The sequence below is a fragment of the Cyprinus carpio genome, chromosome B16 (genome assembly GCF_018340385.1).
Source record: "Cyprinus carpio isolate SPL01 chromosome B16, ASM1834038v1, whole genome shotgun sequence".
NCBI classification, from domain to species: domain Eukaryota; kingdom Metazoa; phylum Chordata; class Actinopteri; order Cypriniformes; family Cyprinidae; genus Cyprinus; species Cyprinus carpio.
In genome coordinates this window covers 20,929,207-20,955,543 of record NC_056612.1, presented here as the reverse complement: position 1 = coordinate 20,955,543, position 26,337 = coordinate 20,929,207, and the positions used below count along the sequence as shown (strand labels likewise).

Sequence of the window (26,337 nt, the reverse complement as noted above, 5' to 3'; positions counted from 1 at the left end):
TTTTTTTTTTTTTTTTGTCATAGGCGTCCTTGTCATTGTGTATCAACAGATCCCTCTCTCTCACTCCCCCCTCTCCTCTCCACGGCATGCCAGAGCCATACAGCAGATTTAATGCAAACAATTTAAGACATGTTTTTTTTTCTTTGATGTGTTCTGAGTATATAGATACAAATATCTGTGACAAAAAGGAACGTTTTGCTAGCTTTGTTTAATGCTAAAAACATGAAACATGCTGGCTTTCATTTTTTATTTGCATACATTAAATGTTTGTACAGAGAAAATGCATGCGATTAATAACATAATAGTTCAAAATAGCTGTCTTAACTGCCTATATTACAATAGCTATTATTTGTAAAGAAATGTATTTTGTTTAAAACACACCAACATACAAATTCCCATATATATTCTGTTGGATTTTGCTGTGTGGACACCTTAGATACATTTTTTTTTGTTGGTTCATTTGTGTGTGGGTGGTTTGTTTGCTTTTCTTTGAATGTATGTAAATATTTTTTATTGATGAAACATGATTCATTTGGGCCTTAGAGGGTTATCTTTGTGTAAATCTATATGTCTTCCTTTAAAATAGCATCTTTATTTAAAATGATGGGATTTGGTTTGGTTTAATGCAAGGAAGGGCCATGTCTTTGTTTGAAATTTTCATTCAGTGTAATTAGTTATTATTAGACTGGAAACTGCCTCTGAAGCAGTTTATTCACCAGTTGCCGTGGAAACAGCATGGGCAGTGGAAGTTCTTAAAGCTATAGAACACCCTATAACGCTCTCTTTGTGCAGCTTGGCCCAGATATGAGCCAGAGATCTCCAAAAAAAAAAAAAAAAGAGGAGGAAGAGGAAGCTTGACACCCTACTGGCCAAAACAATGGCGACGTCTTCTTTCATTTGCTCTGCCAAGATGTTTCAGATTGGCTGCTTTAGGAACAGAAGTCGCTGTTGTGACACTGTTTTGATTTGGGAAACCAAGTGAAAAAGTGACATCATAACAAAGCATAGTTAGGATCACAGAATTACATACAGGCTACTGTGCACAAAGCTGCAAATATGGGGTACAAAAAGTGTACAACAAACATGAATTGCTTTTTGTTGCACATTTTACTGGCTTAATGTGGTTTGTTGCAATGCAATGCAATGCAAAAAAAAATACTACTTTACACTGGGAATCAGTTGGATTGGAAAATGGAAATATGGAATATCTGTTCAACAAAAACCACAAGTGTGAATTGCCTTTTGCAACAAATTTTATTTTGTTTGAAAGTATAGTTCACCCAAAAATGGACTCACCCTCATGAATTTCTTTCTTCTGCTGAATACAAAAGATGTTTTGAAGAATTTGGGTAACCGAACAGTTGATGGACCCCATTGACTTCCATAGTTTTCCATTGTATATGTTATTGTTAATGTGAAATTCCAAGGTAAACAGGATATTCAAAAAAAAAATGTACTGTAGGATGCTGCTGCTTCACTCTTTGAATCAGTTGGATTTGAAATGTGGGCTTTACGAGCCATAATTAGCTTAAATTCCACCAAAATATCTACTTGGCTATTGTTTAACATTATTAAATTGTTCTTTCGGCCTAAGTTATGTCAACAGAAAAGGAAAGTCATTTCAGAGGAGCTACATTTTGATTAAAGATTAAAAAGACAAACTATTTTTATTTGGAATGATGTGCACTGATTGGTTGTTCACAATAAAACCATTGAATAAAAGTGAATATGGTTATATTTATTTCGTGCTGATAAAGGCTGATGTTACAGTACAGTACATTCAAGCAATGTTTTTAGGATAACCAGTTTAAATTTCTTACATTTTTATCTGTGTTTTAGAGTTTTCCTCCTGTGTGCTGCTATTTGCTTTCATGGATGTGTGTGTAAAGGCCGCATGATCTGCATGTCTCCTCATGGACCCTACCTGGTCAGATGGAAGTGGAATAAGGGAGTGTCGCAGTTAGCTCGTTCCATGCCTCATGGGAAGCATATTGTGGGGATTTCATTTGTGTAGCCGTGTGCCAGCAGAAGGGAGGACCGCTCCTCCCCTTGGCTCCACTCCCTGTCTGTCTCTTTCTCTATCCTTCTCGCTCCAGACCCCCACTGCTATGCTGCTAATTATTCCTGCAGCTCCACTTGCCACCTCAAAATGGCCCATCCAATGGCCCCTCCGCTGGCAACTAGCGTCCTACAGCTTCAGAATGATAAAGAGCCAGAGAAACACTTCCCTTCCACTCTTTCCCTCCCACATTCTGAGTTTGAATATACAGTCAGCTGCAGTGCACATGGAAAGAGAAAAAAGAAATAAAGGGAGATAGTACACTGCAGCTATTTTAATCGCACTCCAGTATTTCTATAGATGTTTCCAGCTTTGAACCAGGCTCTGGTTTACATGGGTCAGATTGTCTTACGCTTTATAAGCAGTTTGATATGAGAAAATTGCTGTGGTTTTGCCCAGACTGAATATTTATGAGCTAAAGCTTGTATAAATGCACAGTAACGCTGCAGTTGTACTTGGATGAAGCTCTGAATACATCATTCCCAAATATAGGTCAGTGAAGATGGCGAGAGAAAGAAACCGCACACTGTGTTGAGATTTTTCATGTTAGTACATTCTTCAGAGGTAGGCCATGGTCTTTTTGCTTGTCATTTGTAAAAAATTCAGGATTGCCTTTACAAGTCTATTATTTATGTTTGTGCAGTCCTACTTAATTTGCATACAGTTTGGCAAGTTTTAAAATATTAATAGACCAATGTCCTTAGTACTTATTGAATGTATTGTTTAGCTTATAGCTTTGTAAATAACCATGCATTTTCAAGTACATTGTGGCTTAGTTATATTTATTTACTCAGTTCTGTCAGGACCACTATTGTCAAAGATGACTGACTATTAGCATATAGTTTAGAATGGTGGTATATGGTTCTGTTCTGGGCAAGAGAGCAGTGATAACTCCTTAGGGTAAACAGAACAGAACCAACATAAATGTATTGCAGATATCATTAATATTCAGTTACATTTTAGAAATTAATCTGATTTAAAGGTGAATCAGAAGGCTGAATCATGACTGGATGAGAGGTGTTTTCCACTAAATTACATTATATTCATCCCAAATGGTTATTAATGTGCATAATAACTTCACCCTAGACCAGGGTTATTCAAATCTTGCCCTGGAGGGCCAATGCGGTGCAGAGTTTGGCTCCAACCCTAGTCAAACACACCTGAGCATGCTAATCAATATTTTTGGGATCATTAGAAAATCACAGGCAGGTGACTTTGATCAGGGTTGGAGCAAAATCTGCACCGCATTGGCCCTCCAGGGCAAGATTTGAATAACCCTGCCCTAGACTGTAACATTGTGTATTGTGCATTTTTTCAGCAATTTTTGTGGCTCTAATAAAGTATACTTCATTTATTGAGCTATAGGCCTATGTATATCGCGATTTCTCTTTCTGTTGGCTCTGTTTTTTTAAACACTGAACTGCAAATTCATCTATGCCGCATTGTTCATTCTTGAAGTGAACTTTTGTCCATTTGGGACCGCCACTTGTTTTAGAACGCCACTTGAAGTGAACGCAACGCGTCGGTGGGTGTGAAAACCTGCGACTCGAGTATGTATTAGACAAGACGCTGCACTCTTCCATGGTGTGTGACCAATGTTTTGTTATTTTGATTAGATAATCAAGTGTTCTAGAATAGAAGCAAATAAAGTGTGAGTATACATACAATATCCATATCTACTGTATGTAATTTCAGTGGTATGGCTTTTGTGTAGATAATTAAAGATGGTCATATATATTATATATATATATATATATATATATATATATATATATATATATATATATATATATATATATATATATACACATACATTTTGTTTTAAATGTTGGTAAATTTCCCTTTTACCTCTTATATTCCTGATACCAATGGCAGTATATAGGCCTAAATTGTTATAAAACTGAACAAATTTCATGCAAATGAAGTGCACCAACTTTCCAGAACTGACTTCATCGTGACTTTCTAAGCCTCCTTTTGCCTACCGTCTCGCAATCAAACGTTTCAAAATTGACGGGACTTGATACTTGATAGTTCCCTTTCCCAACTTGCTATGGCTCACTGTCTGTGCTGATGGACTAAATAATTCACTTGGTTCGATAGCGGTTGTTCTGAGTACTAGCCTGTCTTCCACAGCTTAGGCTTAGTCAAGTGTTTGATTGGGTAGGAGAAGACAAACTTAGTCTCAGAGGATGCATTTCTTTCTTGATTGTCAGTGGGGACCTCACTGCAGTGCAGATTAATCAGAGGGATTTAATTAACCTGGCCCTGTGCGCACATTAAACCTGGAGACAAGACAGGCTATAAACTCAACCAATTATCTTTGTGTGTAAGTGTAAGTCTATGTGTTTTCAACTTAAGGTGAGAAGTGCACACCTAAATATGTAACACCCATGGACTTCCTTAACTCTGCTGTACCATTTTTACAATGTTTAACAGATAATATTTCTAGATGTGTGTTATAGTGGCGTAAGTATTAGGCAAGGAATGCAGATATTCACAAACACACAGGCATGCACTACTCACACCTATGGTACAGTTAATGCTGCGTACACCACTGCAGTGGCCGCTGTTTCTCCACCACATCACCATAGCAACCAAGATAATGGTTGCACAAGCCTGCAGATGTGTTATATTTGAGGCTTTTGGTTCACAATCACTGTATGAGTAATTCACAGCATCAGGCATTTAGCTTTTCCGGTGGTCTGTATGTCATTAGAAGCAGTCATAGGTTGTTATACTATAGCTCTCTGCTGTGCCATCTGGATATCTCAGTCCTCAGTATCAGCTCTTTACCGAGTGACCTTCATCTCACCTTGCTCATAGCCGGAGCCACACGGACAGCAGCCCACTCTCCCCAGCTCTCTTCTGCACAGAATCGCATGAAGGACAGCAGGCGGCTAGCCTGATGCACCGTTAACATCTGTGAGCGCTAACTGAGTCTATTTCTTGTGTTGACAGAACATGGATAAGACCCAGCTTCCATCTGTGACTCTGATCGTGGGCTGCGGGGTCTCGTCCCTCACCCTGCTCCTCCTCATCATCATCTATGTGTCTGTTTGGAGGTAAGCAAGATCTTCCGCTGATGAAACACAATCTGGCTGTTCACCAGTAATAGAAACTTATTGATAGGAAGCAATAGGGATTTCAGCACCATGGACAGCGACATGTATTTGAGTGAAAAGCTTTGGGATGCTTTGGAGTTTGAGATTCAAACCAATTGTTTGACGTGATGTAATTCTAAACAAGTCAGGTTGTTATGTACTGTTCAGCATGGTTATTAGTGAAAGGCTAAACAGTTAGGCCAATTAATGCCAAAAAAAATTCTCAATTGGCTCATTCACAAAAGTGGTCATTCTGTCTAGTGTCAGTTCCAATTACTACCAACAGCCTTGTCCATGGTCGTTGCACAGTTTTAAATTATTTTGTCATTTTTTAAATATTTTATTTTTTATTGTTTTTATTTAGAACTTTCATTTAGCTGGAATGTATTGATTGATCAAAACATGACAGTAAAAACTATTACTTTGTTAAAAAAAAAATCAGCTTCAAATAAATGCTGTTCTTTTGAACTTTGTTCATTGAAGAATCGTGAAAGAAATGGATCACATTTTCCACAAAATTATAAAAGAGCACAGCTGTTTTTTAACATTGTAACATAATGATAAAAATTTTTGAGCACCAAAATAAGCATATCAGAATGATTTCTGAAGGATTATGTGACACTGAAACCTGGAATAATGGCTGCTGAAAATTAAGCTTTGCAACACCGTAATAAATTACATTTTATATATTTTTTTATGGAGAGCAGGTTTTTTTTTTTTTTTTTTTTTAATAATGTTACCCAGTATTCCTGTTTTTACTATTTTTGATCAATTAATGCAACCTTGACTCTGTATATACAGTACATGAGGATCTTTGCTTATAGTTATGATTGCATTGATAAATCCTTTTTTTTTCATACAAAATATATTTGAAATAATTAAAAGTTTGCAAAAATTTCTTTTTTCTTTTTTCTTTTTCTTTTCTTTTTTTTATTTCACCATGCTATTTCCTCCTTTGCATCTTGTGCTTCAATGATCTGTACAGATGCTTTCACTTAGTCAGTGTCACATCTTGGTCGCCACTAGAAATTATACATCAGTTCAGGTTCCATTTATGTGTCCATCTATTGAAAGCATGGTGGCTGAATGATAGCAAGCAATAGACGTCATTCAGATGTATTGGCTCAGTGTTTCCGTGTGTTTTTCTTCAGGTACATCCGCTCAGAACGCTCTGTCATCCTCATCAACTTTTGTCTGTCCATCATCTCTTCCAATGCACTCATACTTATCGGACAAACTCAGACACGGAACAAGGTATGACCAAACAAACACAAATAAATTGATAAAACCCTTGATTTACAACAAAATATTCTTAATCTTCCTCTTTTTCCTTTTTACATTCCATCCTTACCTTTGATGGATGGACTCTCTTTCTTTCTTTCTCTTTTACTATTTTCTTGCTCTTAGGTTGTTTGTACTCTTGTGGCTGCATTTCTGCACTTTTTCTTCCTGTCCTCTTTCTGTTGGGTTCTCACGGAAGCATGGCAGTCCTACATGGCTGTGACTGGCCGTCTTAGAAACCGCATCATACGCAAACGTTTCCTCTGCCTTGGTTGGGGTGAGGCTTGTCTTGTATCTTCTAGGCTTGTATCTTCAATTATAATCTGTTTCTTCTGAAAAAAAAATGACCCAACTGGGTAGTTGATGTAAAATTTAATTTGGTTTTAACAGCATTGTGTGGTAACATTTGTTATAGTCTAAAATCTTAGATGTTTAACTGAATTTAATCAAAGTACTTTCTAATTATTTCCTTTTTATAGGTTTGCCTGCTCTCGTTGTAGCAATTTCTGTTGGATTTACCAAGGCAAAGGGATATGGCACTGTTAACTAGTAAGTGTGATCTAGGGATGCAACGATACCATTTTTTTCAGAACCGATCCAAAAAAAAATTCTGAGTATCAGCCAATTCCAATCCGATCTGATACAACGCAGTTTTTTTTAATCAATGTAGAATTTCTATACTTCTGTGGGTTGACCCGGTCATCACTCTTGTGTGCGATAAACACAATCTGCTTAATATAGACAACTTCAGTTTAATGAAAAATAACAAATGAAAAAATATATAATCTTAATCTATTACAAAAAATATTATTATAAACTATGTTAGTGGATAACTCAGCAGCAAAAGTTATTCTAGAAAAATCATAGCACAATAATTTTATAAAAACTTTTAGTGGAGAACAAATGAAAGTTAATAAGTGTAGGACTAAATCTGGTAAAATGTTACAGATTGCTCTTTGTATTGTAAAATACATTCATGAAAAACAAGAAGCATACATACATATATATATATATATATATATATATATATATATATATATATATATATATATATATATATATATATATATATATATATATATATATATATATATATATATATATATATATATATAATTAATAGACATTTCTTTTAAATGCATAGCACAGTAACCAAGGCAGCAACATATGATAGATAGAACAGAACAAAAAGACTATTGATAATCTTTCATTGCGAAAAATTATAATACGAAAGGGTATGGCTCCATTACAGAGTGGCACAAAGTGGATATGCGTATCCCATGCACAGAATGATGCACTTGAACCAACGCGGAGTCACAGTGCACAGTGCTCTGCATAAAAAAGGGAAGAGATATTGCTGCGTAGTGTATTATATCTGTGCGATATTTTACTGAGCCTTTTCTTTTAACAGTTTTAAATCATTGTGCACTCTTGAAGAAAGTTTCATCGTTTTGACTGTAGTAACCGAACACGATACACAGTTTGAATGCTAAATGGAGGATGACAGACAGACGCAGTGGAGAGAAGAGTTTATGTCAACTTTGATTAAGTATTAATGTATAATCGGGGTTAAGATTTTGAGTGGATTTAGTTAAATTTTAATATATTGTTCAAATTAAACTTGGTGCTTTATAATGTTTTTGTGCCTTTTGTGGAGCTCAACAATAACACAGAATAGTATACGTGCTATATCGGATTTGGATCGGTCTCGTCTGACCGATATCTGATCCGACAGAAAATGCCAGTATCAGAGCCGATACCGATACTGAGTAGTATCGGATCAATGCATCCCTAGTAGGATCATGATGAAATTCATCAATCATCTATTTTTGCCTATATACAGTAATTCCTAGTGCTTTCAATGGCTGGTCGGTCTCTGCATTACATTCTTCAAGTGGACACTTTGAAAATTAATGACAGCCACATTATCTGACAACCCCATCACTGATTTTTCTTTCCCTCTGGTCTCTTTATCCTTTTTCTTCCTTCTGTCTCTCTCGCTCTCACTCCCTCTTTCTTTGTGTTTTGTGTTAGTTGCTGGCTGTCTCTGGAAGGCGGATTGTTGTACGCATTTGTGGGACCAGCTGCTGCTGTCGTCTTGGTACAATTTCTCTCTGTGTTTGATTTATTCACAGAAATCTTCTGTTCCTCATTTCCAGACTCAATGTTTAATGTTACTAGCATCACTGCACACAAACATAGAATTTTACAATGAATAAACCAGCACAAGCTCTTATGAATGAGAATGCAGACAGTTCCAGATTTCAACCTCATAACTCCACAACATAATATCCAACAAACATGTGTTTCAGTAGATCTGTTTAAACACAGCGTATGCTAAGCATGCCAAGTGTGGACATAATAGTCATTACACCGCTGCAGATTAATTAAACGAGATCTGGGTTTACACTATATTAACATGGATTACAGCGATATCTGTTTTATTTCATAACAGGTTTCATTTTGTCAGACAATATAATGGTGAATTTTCTATACAGTCTCATAAGAAATGTAATTCTAATGCAGTTTATCTCTGTTTAACCAAAACATCTCTAAGTAACAATTTATTTAATTGTTCAGAAGATTCTGTACATTTTTAAAATTGTAAGCTAATATTACAATTAAAAATTCCAAGTGTACATTGTGTATTAGTATTTGCTGTAGTGTCAAAATTTGGTATTCAAAATCATAGCTTTTGGAAATTGACTCCTGATATATTGGTATTATCGCAATCCTAGTGCAGAAGTGGCTTGAATAACAACATATTCAGATATTTTTATTGACAGTACTGTTACAACATTTTAAAATAGAAAACAGCAACAACTTAAATGAGCCGAAATAAACATCACATTGGAGACCGTAGGACCATTTTTTTATTGTGAGACTGGGCTGGATCTTATTATATTACATGTGTTCACCTTTCTCCTCTCTCTTCACCAGGTTAACATGGTTATCGGGATTCTGGTTTTTAACAAACTGGTGTCTAAAGATGGCATAACTGATATGAAACTCAAGGAGAGGGCCGGGTATGCCTCACAGCACTCATTCATCTCATTGGCTGACCTCTAACCAGCTCTGAGAAAGAGATTCATTGGCCAGACCTTTCATAACATTTCTCCCCTCTCCAGAAGAACACGTTTATCATGACTGAATTAGAAACACTACCACAAAATTACTTCCTTAAAATAATCATATTAAAATGACCTTAACATCGTTAAAATGGGAAACTAATATGATTGTTTTCAGAAACTATTCCTTGAGTTCTTCTATACCTTGTGTTTTACAGATAAATTGGCAATCAGAATAAGCAAGTAGAAAAAACCTACATTTTTCACCAGAAAAGAGGGGTAGAGATCGCAAAGGACTGGTTATTGGTCCCATCGAAAGCAAGATGCCATTTCTGCTCTCACTCATTGCATTTCCTTTACATTTCCGTTGGTGATTTGCCATGTGTCGCTTAATCATTTCTCCAGCTTCTCTTGATTTTTAGGTGTTGCTGTGCATCTTGATACAAAGCTGTTTAAATCCATGTGTGCCATGTTTCTGTGTGTGAAATGTTTATTTGAGGGGCAGTCATAAAGGAGCCGGCAAAGGAAATCTGACATAACACGTCAGCTTCATGCGTCTGATCGATAGCACTCAGGCTGAGCGAATTTCTTATTTTATATCCATTGATTTTGACGAGTTTTCAGTCGTGCGAGTTAAATGTCATTGAAGCTGAAGTATGAACCGAGAATTGTTATTATAGACCTCATTATAAGGGTTTCACAATCGTATGCTGTCCATCTCCGTGCCATGGACCATCAATTACACACTGGAATTGTTAATCTTCCAAGATTCACATGCCTTCTACCAATCAGGCTTCAGAGCGGAAACATGGCCTGAGATTTATTACCGAGAAGACGAATATTACTCATGTTATGACTCATGATTGACTGTCTGTGTTCCCTTTTCTGGGCTGAGCTCCACTGCCTGCAGGCTGACGCGTGCCCTTACTGGCATCGTTTTTGCATCCGACTGTTTTCTTTCCCTTGTCCTTATCTTTCCTTTGTGTTTTTAGATTATTATTATGAATATTTCATTTCAACTATGTTGTGTTTGCCTCTGCTATGATCTCTCTGATCGACTGTGTTTGTTTTTGTGCTCTTTGAAACATTGTATCAGAGTTACCACAGCATCCCCTCGCTCACACTCAGGGCTCTCCTCTCTGCCCCGCCCACTCGACAATGATTGGCTGAGATGCAGGTCCGTCCAACCTCTAATTTAGCCTCTTCCACAATACACAGTTTTATATTAGTGCTTAAATTTGCCTGATGCCATCATAATGGGCTTTTAGGACTGTCAATTTTCTGAATAATTCTGATGGAAGCATGCTGGTTAGGTGAAATGTGCTTTAGATTACACATTTAGATTTAGAATAGCTTTAGATTCAGTTTTCTGATTCTTGTGTGGATCCATGAATTAGTTTGTGAGTGTGTGTATGTGTTTGGGAGTGTGCGAAAGAATGCTTGCATGTGGACTTCATTGTCTGGACATTTTGGATCGGATTGGATTTTTTTTTTTTTTTTTTTTGAAAGTCAGAGTTCTGTTTGTGCTTAAGTAATAATGGGAAATATTTTTGCAATTCCAAAACTCTTATCAATATGTTTGCTTAAATATTTTCCAGCCACATTGCGTTCTCTGCGGAAACCGATTAACTCAAGGCTGGCTGCCGTTGTTTGGTGCTGATAGATGGGAAGGGTGAATTAGATTTAGAGGGAGGATTCTTTTATTCTTTTTTCCTTTTTCCTCTCTCCCTCGCCCTTGTTCTTAACCACAGCATTTTTTCATTAGCCTAATTAATAAGTGCTGCTGTTAATTCTGCTTAGTGAAGGAGTAGCACTTTGGATAGTCTCTGTTCAGCTGTAAATGTTGGCATTTTCTTCAGTTTTAGAGCATTAAAGTGCATTTTGACAAATTGTTGTGGCTCTCATCAAGAATTTGTGCTTTGCTTTATTACCTGTGGCAAGACAAATCAAAAGATGAACTGTTTCAAAAATGAAAGTTTGTTTCAATATTTGGTAAAGGATCATATCAGCTCTGTCTTTTAAGTCCCTCCACCTCCATGAGGACTAGCATGTAATTCAAAAAATGCTGAATGCTTTTTAATACCACTGACTCTAGTGAGGTTTTATTGGTCACATTGGCCTTTTGCTTGGAATTGAATTTCTTCTGTGGGGTTTAATCTACATGTCTGCCAGTAGCAGAATAAACTTCCTATCCATTCGCGAAGCCATGCCAAGCTGATGGCTTTAATTGTTTTTTTGCAGGTGGCTATTTTGTGTACTACTACAGCATTATATACATTCAGCTTTGCCATCATCGCAGGCATAAATTTTATTTTAAAATATATTAGAAAATAGAAGACTAAATTTAAACTGTAAGAATATTTTTAACCATGTTACTCTTTTTACTGTATTTTGACAGTATTTTTTACTATTTTAAACAATGCGGCTTCTCTTAATATTATTTTTTATTATTATTTTCTGAAAAGGGAATGCATATTTTGCACATTTTTCACATTTCATAAGCAAATATTAAAATGCATTTAAGATCCTCTGTAGAAGCATATTTTTAAAATCTCAAATACGGTTGTGTGTCATTGAACACATGTTTGTGTGCTGCAGTTTATTAAAACAAAACAAGCCACACACGTATATATATATATATATATATATATATATATATATATATATATATATATATATATATATATATATATATATATATATATATATATATATATATATATATATATATATAGTATAGTAGTTCGATATTGACAGTTATGGCTGTGGATGACTTTAATGTGTCTCCTAAAATGACCGTGATTTAGCTCAAGTCTGTGAATGCATGATCTCCGGCTGTCAACACGTATGTTTTCAGCCAGCTTTTTTTGAGTTCCCATGTCTCTCTCCAGAGCCCAAAGACAGATGCAGAGTGGGGCGGATAAACTGCTTGCAGCCTAAATCAAGCAAATTCCATATGGCATATTAATGCAAAAGAAGATGTTGATGTCATTGATATGACAGATTCAGAATCGTATCATGTAGCATTGTACATAGACTGTCAGTGGAAATAAATGATGGTAATCTATACATACATGCACTGCATATAGAGTTTCTCGCTAGCTGTTTGTCCCACATGTTCAATCAGGCCTATTTAGATATGAAACTAACGTGACGGCATCTTTTCTATTATTCCCACACTCTTCCCCAAAGCCTCGACAGAGATCTGCCCTGAGTGAGAGCTAGAAGGGGATTCTGTGGCCGCTAGTTGTGTGTATTTGCGTGGATATAGATGTATGTGTCTGTGTGTGTGCAAGACTGTGTGTGTGGTTATATGTCAGCGTACATGTGTATTTCAGTGTGTTGATTTGACTTTGCAGTCAGATGACAGTGCCACTGTACAATATGACGCTCAAATGTGCCAAGTGCGGAGTTATCTCGTCGGCTGACGTTTCCACCACAGCTACCAGTAACGCCATGTTAGTCCCGCTAATTATTTACCAACTCTTTGATGCTCTGCCTTCGGTTCTGTTTTCCTTTCTTTCTGCATATTTCTTACCTCACCCTTCTTTTTCCTTTTCTGGTTTTCTCCCCCATTCATTTCCCTCACCCTGCTATTGCTCCTTAGCTGTTGTGTCAGAAGTGATCAGCAGAGACAGAGCTTTTATGTTCTCGCAATGCTAAATCATGCAGATGCAATATAGGAGCTCATCTTGAAGCCCTGCTGTGTATGTTTGTGTGAGTCTGCAAGCGTGCTTGACCAGACAGTTCCTTTCTAGAGATTACCATGGTAACCATAATTTTTGTCAAATTAGCCTAGTTTTAGTTGTAAGAAATTACTTTTAGGCATTTGGCAGACGTTTTCATCCAAAACAACTTTCAGTGCATTCAGTTTGTGCATTCCCTGGGATTCAAACCCATGGTTTTGGTGTTGCTAGCATCATTATCTACTAGTTACTGGGTTAGTGAAAGATCAATATATATTTTAGGCATAATCTATCACCTATAAATCAGCCATTTTGAGAATTTTGTCATGCGGTTGATGGATGCACTGGCACTTTCAGCTATTTTAGTAAATTTTGAGTAATATTCAGTGTTGTTGTTGATAGCTAAAACTAATGGGTTTCTGTAATTGAAATAAGGCTTTAAAAAATGAATATAAATATTAGATGAAAAAATTAAAATTTAAAATGTTGCTTTGGCAGCTACATGAAGTAAGTACTAAAATTACTAAATCTAAAACTAAAGCACATTTATACACATCTCAGTTTGTATAATTCAAATGAATTAGATTATTATGTGTGTAGTGTATATCAGAGATTTTAAAACTCATATTGGTCAATCACTATACTAAAAAAAACAAACAAACAAACAAAAAAACATGTAAAAACAGTTTTCACTCAGAAGTTGCTATTTGATGACAAATAAAGTAGAAAGACTAGTATTTTCTTGTAAAATGTCCCCCAATTATCCTTGTTTTACGGTCAACTTTGAAATATAGATTTTTTTATGGCGTAGCCTTAAAACGTTACTGGAATTTTTCTGCATCTCTGCATTTTTTCTTTTTTTTTCTTTCTGTTGCTCTTGTGATGACAGTAGTGGCTAAATATTCTCTAGTGACAGTAACTGTATGGTATGTTGCTTGTACTCTGTGGTATTTTGGTGGAAACTATGGTTGCCATGAGACATTTTTGTAAGGGCTATTAATAGCAGCTATGTCAAGAATGGCTTATCTGACTGTGAGGCTGCAATGAGCTATATTTATCAGGTCTCTGTCATTAGCCTTTTGCTGGAACTGGCTGGGTGTTTCACTCCGCAACGTGAGATAAAGTAGACCAGCCATTTATTAATGTTCGTGAGTATGTGTAGGATGGTGTTGTACGTGGCAGAAGTTAAGAAGCAATTTTAAGCAGGTTAAAATCATGCAACCTAAATTACAAATTCATATACATTTATTTATTTTGCTGGTGAATTGTAGCAATTGGTAAACACCTCAGCAGATGAGTAGAGTTAAAGGTCAATGAGGTTTTACCACATTATGTGTTTGCATACATGTATAGATATCTGAGGTTGACTACATTTGCGGTTAGCAGTGTTTGCGTACAGAATGTCAGATGAAAGCTTTATAGGACTGGGTACTTCATAAAGACAGTTATGTTCATGTCTTTATGGGATCTGTGTATCTTTTGATGAAAGACATCTATTGTAATGTATTTAAAAAAAAATAGTTGTGATTATTTCCCACAACAGTTTAACCACTGCACTCTTTTTTTGTGTTTATATGAGCATCCCTGACGTGTGTATGTGTGATTGGTAGAGTGTGTGTTTGTTGGTGCATTAAAAAGATACAAATGCAGTAAACAGTAGCAGATAAATAATTAAATATTAAAAAATAAAAGGCAGGAATAAAATAGTAAGAATAGTGAGACATAGGACTTGCTGAGCATGCTGACCCTTCCTCCAAATCCATGATCAGGGGAGAGTTCTTCTCTAAAGACCACTGAAATGTCTACATTCCTTCATCTTTCATCCTCTCATTTGTCTTCCTCTTTTTCATTGTCCATTGCTCCTTTTTATTGCTTCTTTTGGTTTATTTTTACCTGTTGCAACTGTTCACATATGTTTTGAACTGTGATTGAACCTACATGTTTTGAGCACCAGTATATTGATATTGTTCAGAGTATAATCAACAAAAAGGGCAACTCTAGCTCATATTGAACAGCGTATTGATCTGTGTATTCATATATTAATGCTCTTTAGTGCAATACCACATTCATATTTGTAAAACACTCCTCAGACTTCCAGGAAATCAATAATATATGTGATAAATATTAATTAGTTTTAGAAGAAATTTCTAAATATCAACCAAAGTCACAATGAAGGAGAGGCTTATCCTTTAGTTTTGCCCTCTTTGTCATTTTGTATGGCAATTGTGATATGTACAGTCACTTAGTGTATTTCTGTTCCTGTCCTGTAGGGCGTCGCTGTGGAGCTCATGTGTTGTACTGCCACTGCTTGCTCTCACTTGGATGTCGGCGGTCCTAGCCATCACTGACCGCCGTTCAGCCTTGTTTCAGATCCTTTTTGCCGTCTTTGACTCCCTCGAGGGCTTCGTTATCGTTATGGTGCATTGCATCCTACGCAGAGAGGTGAGAGAACCTGTCTGATATCTGGTTTCAAATTGGCAGACTTTCTGATTATAAATGCATATTACATAATTAGACATGTTCTTTTTTTACAATCAATTAGGTACAAGAGGCAGTAAAATGTCGTGTTGTTGACCGTCAAGAGGATGGAAACGGTGACTCTAATGGATCTTTCCAGAACGGCCATGCTCAACTGATGGTGAATTGCGACTAACTATCTGTATTTATGTTACACATTAAGCATAAAATTGTGGTTTAAAGCTCTCGTTCTCATTGTTTTCTCCAGACCGACTTTGAAAAGGATGTGGACATGGCTTGTCGATCAGGTGAGTCTCTCACAACATACGCTCTGGTCACTTCAAGTTGTTGTGACATCCCTCTGAGAGGTTAAGACAAGACAAGTGGCATTTTACAGACCACACAATGCATTTTCTTCAAGGAGATTCAGAACACGATCTGATAGCTGGCGTAAAGCAAAATGCAGATAAATAGACTTGTCTGTTCCCCTGTCGTGCCTCAGATCTGCCGGCCTGTCCTAATTAAGTCCCTCACGACATTTCATTATCAGATAGCAGCTTTCTTCTCTGATAACTATCGGAAATGGGATTCTGATTATTTGTCAAGACGACATATCAAGCTAGCATCTGGAAATAGACACTTGTGATGTGATATTTTTTGCTTTTTTGAAGTGTGAAGGACTAAAAATTAAGCCTTCAATCAGCCTTCCTTCAGTTAGTTGCTCTAAAGACTTTTCAAATGTCTCGCTGAAGCTAAAGTTTAATTCGTGGCTGGATTATTGTGCAAAGCATAATGCGACCCTCAAAGTTGAAACAATTTCGCAACTTTGCTTGCTCCCGTTTTCTACTGACCTTTTGTAACGTAGCCAGTTATTACCTGATAAATCACATAATGTATAATTAGCTTACTGGTACTCATGGGAAAATCTAAATAAGAAGAGAAATGCATTTACACCTTTATAAATCCATCTTTGATTATTCTGTTTTTCCGAAACATATCAAAACAATCTTTAGGACTCGTCTGTTGTAAGTTAAAATACGTTATCTGTTTCATTAGAATTGTACTGTCTACTCTTTCAACTTTCTAGCATATAAAATTGCTTTTCTGTGAGGTCCAAGTGTCATCATTAGAGACTTATAAATTCTGAGTTGGGAAACTTGAGTGAACTTGCAGAATCCAGGCATAACAATAGAATTTACTTTGTAGTGTGGAATGACACAGAATTAGCAAAATTTTAGATGAATAAATCAAAAGTAGGGCTGTAAAATTGTGTAAAAGTGTTCACTAGCATTAGTAATTATTAAACAGGGATTTGAAACAGAATCTTCTTGCCTCTGAAAGAATGAGCGCCATGTATTCACCTACTGTACATACTACACACATTTGGTGAAAAAAAAATTATAAAAGTTATGTTAAAATGGAAAATAATCACAAGAACTCAGGTCTTCATGGCAGTCTGCCAAAAAAAATCTGGTTAACTCAAAGAAATTATGATAGAAATATATTACCATTGTGTAGTAAAATAAACTTCTGAAAGGCAAAATAATCATCATCATCAAAAATCAATGTTTTTCATTTTTTTATTATTATTATTAATATTTAGCACTATTATTGTTAATAATGTCATAATCAATAGATTTTTATTTAGTTTTAATTAATGAAGTAAATATATGCTGTGCAAAATTTGAAAACATTTATTGTAAATTAATTATATTTTTATGTGATTTCATTTGTAAATCATTGATTAAATTTAAATGATTAATGTAATGGAACGGTTAAAATGCAAACACAAACACAGATTACTACAGAATACAGAATTATTTTTAAGGCCCTTAGCAATCAGCTGCATTTGTTGGATTTGGTCTTTGTTTTTGTTCTGTACCATGTTAGACCATACACTGTATTATTTCTATGATTCAGCAAAGTTTTATTTAAACTGATTACTTCATAATTCGAGCTGATACAAGAGCAGCAAAATGTAGCACCGCTTTATCAAATCAGCATGTGTTTTCTCTGCTGTGATCTCTTTTCACTTACTAAGGCTTATTCCCTTCTGATTTGCAGGCACCCTAAAGCGTTCCTCCCAACAAGGTGAGGAGAAGGTAGCTTCAAAGCAGATCACGGTACAGAAAGGCTCCAACTTCAACACCCTTCCTGCCAGCATGGCAAAGGTCCACCTGCAAAATGTCGCTGACTACGCCAGCCACACTCTCACCATGCGCCGTGACAAAGGCGGCATTGCCGGGGTCAGTACCGAGCTACCCGGAGCCAAATCTATTTACATCTGTGATGGTGAGCTCTTCAAGCAACTGGATGGAGCCCCGGGAGACAGCGGCGGTCCCGAAGGAGGAGGAGGAGGTGGGTCGGGCCAGGGTTACGTGCTCTTGCCCAACAACAACAACACACTTAGGCCCACAAAGGGCGGCAAGGATGACCAGGCCACCAAGTATAACATCAGCATCGAACAGTTACCCCAGACCAGGCTCATCCACCTGGCCAACCCTGCTGGCACCGATCCCGTGCCAGGCTTCGGGTTGAAGAGCCTGCCCACCGACCGAGTTAGCGTTTCCTGCTCAGAGAGGGACCCCCCAGTGCAGACAGTGCACAACATCTCCAGTGAGTCCCAGATGACAAACACGTGTGAGCAAGGGGACTCTGGGAACTCTGGAATGATGTCTAAGAGTGAGACCGTCTCAACACTGTCTATGAGCTCTTTGGAGGTAAGAAACAATGATAATCCTGAGATCAAACAATGCAACCCTCTACACTGCGAGCAAATCACTCGCATACGTGACAAAATTTTGCGCTAGATGACTAAATTGTGCATATCATCAGCCACTGGCTTACAGTAACTGAAGTAACATTTTTTTTTTTTTTTTTCACTTGCTAATGATTTGAGTTAGAGGACCAAGAACAATAACTATAACAATAACTATATCAGTGTCCACACCAATGCACAATAATGTTCTGTTTATTATTTTGACATTTGCTGCTTTAAATGCTCAAGCTCTTTAAAGCAGGATCGATTCTCATTGGCTTTCAATGTTTTTATCACTGTAAAAGTGATTCCAACAATATTGTTTCTTTGAGTCGTTATCGTTATAGTTTGAATATAGTGCTGTAAACTCTTTTACATTTAGAATGATTTTAAAAACTATATCTTTTGCGTTAACATTATAGTTATCATCTTTGGTGTTATATTTTCACTCACATACACAAACATTCTGAGCATTTGAGAGGTTTTCCACTTGCCGTCTTTCTAGTGCACTGTTCTTACTGATATCATATAAATGGATGCGCAGCGTAGGTGTCCGACTCTCCATTGTTATGCTGAGAATGCTCTTTTTCTCACATGCACTCAAAGTGCCTCATTCATGAAACATTCGGAAATATAGGAGTAAATTCTGAGTAATTTGCACGTAAAACAGACCTCCCCGAAAACTTTCCTCTGGATTCACAAATGCTTCGTAAATGTCCGATTTGTTAGTTATGTTTGTTTATGTTTATGAATTCCAATCATTTGTAAATAGGGCGCTTGTGCACGCTCATTAACAATTAGCATAATCCCCGCATATAAATTACAGCTACGTAAATTGCGTGTCCAGGAACACAGTGGAACATTCTGGTCTACTTTCTCAGGTTTGGCTCCAGTATATTGCATAAGTGCAAAAAAGACTAATAGGCCATATGCCTAACAATAAATATTCAATAACGTGTGTCCACCAAAGAGTTTCTAGCCAGCTGAAAAAATGTCAGGCGCTCTTCTGTAAACGACCAGCTGGTGGCGCTTGAGAATGCTTTGGATGCACAGCGTTTTTCCAGCTGAGAGGCTTTAGTTGCTATGATTTAGAATATCCACGGCGACAACGTATTACTATAGTATCTCATTTTAAAGAATTTTACTAAATATAAAAAAGCAGTAACCAGTAATATTGAATTCTTCATTGTTGTAGGCAGTCGTTGTACAAGCAGGATGGTTGGTCGCTATTTGCTATTTTACGGCTGGGTAAATAGTGACAGTGACGAGCGCTGCGTTTTACAGTTTTCAACTCAAAAAAAAGGGGGGGGGGGTGCAAGGGCATATGAACTTGAAATTATTATGGAAGTGCATCAAAATTCAGTGTCATCAGTTTGCCAAAAAGAACAGAGAACGTTTTATGCACCATTTACACGTGGTAGGGAGCAGGTGTACATTTCTTTCATACCAACTAACATTTTGAAAATACAAACATTTTCATGGATTTGAATGTTTACGGCAGAACAGCTTTATGAATGATTGACACAGAAATTCGTTCTGCTCGTGTTTCATGAATGAGGCCCAAAGAGAGAAAGAGAGAGAGTTCTCCATATACCTTTAAGAAACAATGAGCTCCATGTAAATGATCCTCTTGTTTTTACTTGTCAATATGAGTTTGTGTGGAATTATTGAAGCAGAAGCCACTACCAGTTCCTTCAGTAGTGGGTGGAGCTAATGCACAACCGGCAATGTAATTGGCTAGCGCTCAGGTATTGTCATCTCAGTTTTGATTTCAGCAAATCAGTTTGCGTGAATGCAGACAATGTGATTAATATTCAGAAGCCCAGCAACTCATCATCAGACCTTAGTTCATTTTATACGATTATTAGTATAATTAGTACACTGTAACAAATGATTTTTCAAAGCTGTAGATAAAACAGAATAATGGATTATGTTTTACAGGAAATTGCCATTTAAAGTAGTCTTTATAAGTAGTCTTTCTACTTTAAAATGTAATTTTTATTTCAGTGTTTCTGAGTGAAATTTGTTTTTAAAGTAATTGTTCAATAGTATTACGTTAATATTCTTGTTAGCTTTATTTACAGAAACATTAAATGGCACAGTCTGGCGAGTGAACTAAAAAACTGGCGATTCTTTTGCTAAGCTGTTTGTAGAGGGTTGCAAAGTGCTATACATCCTGCACCTGTTTCCTCATTGTAGACAAGCTTGTTTGACTTCATTTAGTCTAAATAATGAAAACGTTCATCACAGTTTGTATTGAAAGATTTACAGCCTAAATGAATCAGAACCCCAGTGACACAGCAGCTTTCTAAATGACTATTCATTAACGTTTAATGGCTATCAGCGCAAATGTGCTTGCATCTTACAACTCTGTAGGTGCTGGTCTTGTTCTTTTTTTAAATCACAATGTCTTTTCATCCTCATCTTGTACTTTTTTTTCTCAACTGTGATTATTTCTAATAACTGATGGACACTTTGGTTTCTGGTCCAAAGAAACTTGCTGTAGACCCATCTGCCTACAAGGCTGTGAATTCACATCAATGTTTGTCATATCTGCCACAAGGGAGCGAGTGTCCTAATTTATGTGCGGAGTGAAAAAAGCATGTTTGTGGAGAGTGTCTGCGTAGAGGACTGTCATTACGTGGCTCAGAGTTACATTTCAACTGACATCAGTCAATGCACATGCACTCGCTTTCAATAAAAACTGCGTCGAAACACTTAATGGAATAAAAAATATGCAGTTTCAAAAAGGAAGGAATGAAAGAAGGCTACATAAATTATGCCTCATTGCATTTGCAGAAGAAAGTCTATGCAAAGGTCAGATTTTGCTCATGCTTTAAAAGGGAGCAGATGACAAGCGTGGATTCCTCCTCACCTCAGGCCAGACATGCACCCAGAATGCATTGTGGGCACACAGCTGTAGCCACGCACAGCGCAGGCAGAATGTCAGACTGCCCTCAGACGCTCTCCAACAGGCTAAAGAAATGCCATTCGGTCACAAGCTGTTTACCGCACGCTCATGCCAGGAGCTCGGCAGAACCGTGCAATATAAAAGCCGCACAATGCTTTCACAAAATCTGTCCAAAGTGCCCAAAATTTTACAATCGATTTTCTCTACTTATTGCATTTGGGTCATTCTCAAACAGTATTGACTTACAAAATATTACAAAATGTTGAGTGTTTAAATTAAATTCAGTTTATTTTCCCTATATTAATTATTAAAGATTTATTACATTTTATTCATTTATTATCTTAACATTACTACTAATCTCAAGACACACCTTGATTTTGATACTTTCTGTATTTTCAAAATCAAAATAGCTTAAATTTATACTGATGACAATGATATGAAATTATTTATAATCTTAATTGCTTTTATATTAGTTGCTTTAAATGTTAATTTATTTAACATATTTATTTAATATTAAATTATATTTTCTATTGTGCACTAGTGTTTAAACAAAAAAGTTTTATTATATTATGTTCTATTCATAAAATTATATTAGTATTTCATTTTTTTTTTATTTGCTCTAAAGTTAATTGTTTTATTTTAATTAGAAAAACTAAATGAGTATAATAGTAAATATATAAATAATGTATACCAGGAAAAAAAAAAGGATTGTTGAAATTTGAAATATATGAAGTCTTTTCTTATGACTGAAAAGTCTAAGGAGATGTTTGTCACTATATTTTGGGAATGACCCATTTGCTGTTTTCCCCCCAAGACAACTCTGAAAGGACACACAGTAACATCCCTTTCTTATTTGCCCTTTTAGAGACGAAAATCGCGCTATGCAGAGCTGGACTTTGAGGTCAGTGTAATGTAAATCTTTCCACAAATGACAGCAGTCTCGTGTGGTGCAGTTTCATTCATCTCTACAAAGGTTTAAATGCGGGTTTTGTCTTGCAGAAGATCATGCATACACGGAAGCGCCACCAGGACATGTTCCAGGACTTAAACAGGAAGCTGCAGCATGCAGAGAAGGACAGAGATTCTCCCCCAGTGGATGGGAAGACTGGGAAGAGATGGAGCGTGTCGTCAGGAGGCAGCGATAAAACCAATCTTAGTGTACGAACTTATACTTAAACTCCCCCTCCTTTTCTATTTGTCATTAAGAGGATCTCATGAAAAAAATTATATTTCGTACCAAAATCAAAAGAAAATATACACTACCAGTCAAAATTTATTAGAATAACTACGATTGTTTGAAAAAAAAAAAAGACTCTAATGCTCACCAAGGCTGCATTTATTTGATTAAAAATACAGTAAAGACAACAATATTGTGAAATATTATTACAAATAAAAATTTTATATGCAAATATTTAAAAAAAACAAAAATGCTATTTATTCAGGTGACGACAAAGCTAAATTTTCAGCAGCCATTACTCCAGTCTTCAGTATCACATGATCCTTCAGAAATAATTCTAATAAAACATTAAAACATTGAAAATTATTTTAGAATTTTTATCAGTAGTGTAAATTATACGTTGCATTGAGAAATTGGAGTGTGCAGGTTTTGTGAAATTTTCCTGACAAGAGTTTATAATATAATATAATACATGAAAATGTATTTAAAAATAATTCTTGTTAATGCAGGGCAAGAAGCATTTAATTAAATTCAGTTCAGTTTTTCTAAATTAATCTTTTTATTAATCTATTTGATAATGTATTAAATTTGATTAATGTTTTTTATCTTGACATTACTAATTACAAGGCATACTGTAGCTTAAATCTTTTTCTTTTTTTGTTAATTTTATTGTATTATTTTATTTATTTATTTTTTACTTTTTGTATTATCAAAATCAAAATATAACTATTTTTAAGTTGACCCAAAGACATGAAATTAATTACTTATATTTTTTTAATTATTATAAAAATGTTATGATATGTCCTGATAATAATATTAATTTTCATCTAGGTCGATAGCCTCATAGGCAGCACTTAAACAAGTATAGTGCGGTTGCACTTCGGATAACCTGATTTGCACCGAACTAGATATTTGACAAAAAATTCATCCTAAAATATTGTTATTCTTGTAAATGCAGGACAAGCAGCAGACCCCCAGTAAGCGGGCGTGGGAGGGCATCAGGAAGACCCACTCACCACCGTCATGGGTGCGTAAGGAGCTGGAGCCCCTACAGGCCTCTCCTCTGGAAATGCAAGCGGTGGAATGGGAGAAGGCCAGCGCCACCATCCCTCTGGTGGGCCAAGAGATCATGGACCTGCAGACGGAGGTCTGAGAGACCCCAGAGCATTCAGAGAAACAGAACAAACTCTACTCGCAGGGAAAAGGGACAAAGAGAGGGAATGAGATTTGAGAGTGCGGACAAACAAAAGTATGCAAGAAGGAGAGAGAAAGCAACATGGCTGTGCTATTTTTATTTGTGTTGTTTTGTTTTTTTGTAATCCTGGAATGGCCTTTTCCTTAATGTCAAAGCGAATCATAACACTTTCGAAAAACCAGGTCTGAGCCTGTTGCTGTGGTAATGAGGTGGCACTACCAAGAATGGCTGAACTGGGCAAGTTGAATGCTGGGAGTGACTGACTGAAGGGAAGGACTGGAATTCAGAGTAAGAGCAGATGAGCCTTAGTGAGTGGCCTTCAATTTCTTACACATCTGGATACACACACACAACACACGTATTAGTGATCATGTCATATTTATGGAAGAGAGAGAAGTAGCTTTCAAACTGCCCGATAGGAATAAGGTGAGCTACACGTCATTCAAAATCAAATTCTTGAATATAATTAGTCGTATTATCATCATTGTTGATCAGTGTGACACACAACACATGCGTACGCTTGGGGCGCAAGAGGCGACGTGAGTGCCCAAAGCCATTTGACTGTTAATCTGTCTCAAACGCGCTTCTGAGCCAGTACAGCCCACTGCTTCGCCACTGTGCTGTACCATGCACCGTACCGACCTTGGGATCCTTTGAAAGTTGGTCGACGCTGAAACGACTTCAACGTAAGATTCTGCTCTGAAGCGGGTCGGCGGTCCAGCTGGTGGGTTCATGAGAACCGACGCGTCTTCATTCGCTTGATGTTTTCATCAGAATCACTGGAGCTGAGAGACCTGAAACAAACTGCTGAGTCTCAGAATGCGTGCAGAATCGTGTTTGAAAGAGAAACCGGAGATGAATATGAATATATAAATATATATATTATAAATAGTCATATATGAAACTGCAGAGGGGTGTTATTCTCTGGTTAGGTTGTGGTCGCACACAGAGAAAGCACAAGACTCACTCCTCAGAGTCCTGTTGTACAGCATTGTAATTATTTCCAGAAGAGTTCTACTAAATGAATTTTAGCCTCTAAATATCTTTCTTACTGTGCTTGGGGAATATTGTTAACATTATTATAGTTATCATTGATTCTGATTCTGAGACCCCCCCCCCCAATCTCATTGGGTTACTGGACTTTATCAGTGTTCTGTAACATCATGTAACGGTGTGTATTTCGATATCACTGACTGTCACTCCAGATGATATGTACTTGCCTGAATTCTCCACCATCAACCCCTCCTTCTCCTCCTCTCCCTGCCTTTCCACGCTCCCTTTTTTAAGTTCACTGGGGTTTCTTTGTTATTGTACAGTTTTCAGAGCACAAAATGAATGTGTCATATTTCTAATAAAAAAGTATATCTATATAATAAAGGGTTAGATGTCGTATTTATGGCAATGTGAAACTTTTTGATGTCTCGTCAGCTGCAGAGTCCAGATAGATAGATAGATAGATAGATAGATAGATAGATAGATAGATAGATAGATAGATTATGGAAGGATAGATAGATCAATGGATGGATAGATAGATACTTGGATGATAGATAGATAGATAGATAGATAGATAGATAGATAGATAGATAGATAGATAGATAGATAGATAGATAGATAGATAGATAGATAGATAGATAGATAGATAGATAGATAGAACATGTTTATTATGTGTTTTATTGTGTTAGCTGTAATTTTAGTTATTTTTTTAACCTAATCAAAAGTTCGAATGAGATTAATTGGAATGCACAATGAAAAAACATGAATTTTTTAAAACATGAAAAAAAAAACCCCGCAGTAATCTGTTTTGCAAATTAGTCTGTTCTTCAAATATATCAATAAAAGTTCATTCAAAACATTAATACATACTATAGTATATAAATAACACTGTGCTCTTTGCGCTGCATTTTCATCTGATGAGCCTATAAATCCACTGATAAAGATTTAACCAATCATAAATGCTTGTGATAATGAATGTGTGTTATTATTCCATTAAAAGAATACATTAGGATTGGAGTCACGGGAATGTAGTGGGAGGGAAAATGTGGCCATGCTGCAAATGGAGGACATTAATTCCATGTCACCACAGAGCGACCCAGTGTCCTGAACCTAATTATGTCAGCATTAGTTACTCAACACTTTTTTTAATACATTGCTGCTTGCAATAAACCAGAAAGATTAATATTATAGAAAATAGATCCGTAAAATGCATGTTAATAGATCCACTGCTGCTACAATAATAAATAGTATTGATGAATTACATATGAAATAAATTGTAAATGAATAATTAAACATAAGAAAGCGACAAGAAAATATTAGAACTGTTATATGTATTAGTTGCAGTAGTAAAGTGTAATAATAAATAGTACATAATAATATATCACATTGATGTTCTAAACATTGGACAGTTTTATTAACATTATTTGAAATTTAAGGTACGGCCTAAAATTTAATTTGTGAACACGTTCAATTATTCTGTATATATGATTTGTGTAAACAAAACTGTATGACAAACCGGAGACAAACATAAACACAGCTCAGAGGGAAAATAACAGCAGAGGAATATCAAAGTAATAATTAAATGAACATAACCCCACTGGCTTTGTCTCATTGCTGTGTGTTAAATTTTTATAATGGGTTCACTAATGCA

General features: G+C 36.2%; 1 protein-coding gene across 13 annotated transcripts in view; it reads left to right on the top strand.

Annotated features, from left to right (window-relative positions):
- Positions 1 to 25,078, top strand: part of LOC109105974 (adhesion G protein-coupled receptor B1-like) — an 87,155-nt gene extending 62,077 nt beyond the window's left edge. For 7 of the 13 annotated variants that reach the window (XM_042741463.1, XM_042741459.1, XM_042741461.1 and 4 more), the window contains 14 exons: positions 5,018 to 5,121; positions 6,312 to 6,414; positions 6,568 to 6,718; positions 6,921 to 6,990; positions 8,476 to 8,542; positions 9,382 to 9,467; positions 12,869 to 12,967; positions 15,466 to 15,637; positions 15,738 to 15,833; positions 15,921 to 15,960; positions 17,717 to 18,372; positions 22,187 to 22,222; positions 22,321 to 22,479; positions 23,457 to 25,077. In XM_042741463.1, the coding sequence (XP_042597397.1) occupies positions 5,018 to 5,121; positions 6,312 to 6,414; positions 6,568 to 6,718; positions 6,921 to 6,990; positions 8,476 to 8,542; positions 9,382 to 9,467; positions 12,869 to 12,967; positions 15,466 to 15,637; positions 15,738 to 15,833; positions 15,921 to 15,960; positions 17,717 to 18,372; positions 22,187 to 22,222; positions 22,321 to 22,479; positions 23,457 to 23,651 (2,034 nt within the window). In that variant the 3' untranslated portion in view covers positions 23,652 to 25,077. Of the gene's footprint in view, positions 1 to 5,017; positions 5,122 to 6,311; positions 6,415 to 6,567; positions 6,719 to 6,920; positions 6,991 to 8,475; positions 8,543 to 9,381; positions 9,468 to 10,605; positions 10,687 to 12,868; positions 12,968 to 15,465; positions 15,638 to 15,737; positions 15,834 to 15,920; positions 15,961 to 17,716; positions 18,373 to 22,186; positions 22,223 to 22,320; positions 22,480 to 23,456 lie in introns of all 13 variants that reach the window. The other 6 variants (XM_042741462.1, XM_042741460.1, XM_042741457.1 and 3 more) reach the window with 5 other exon arrangements.
- The last annotated feature ends 1,259 nt before the right edge of the window (positions 25,079 to 26,337 follow it).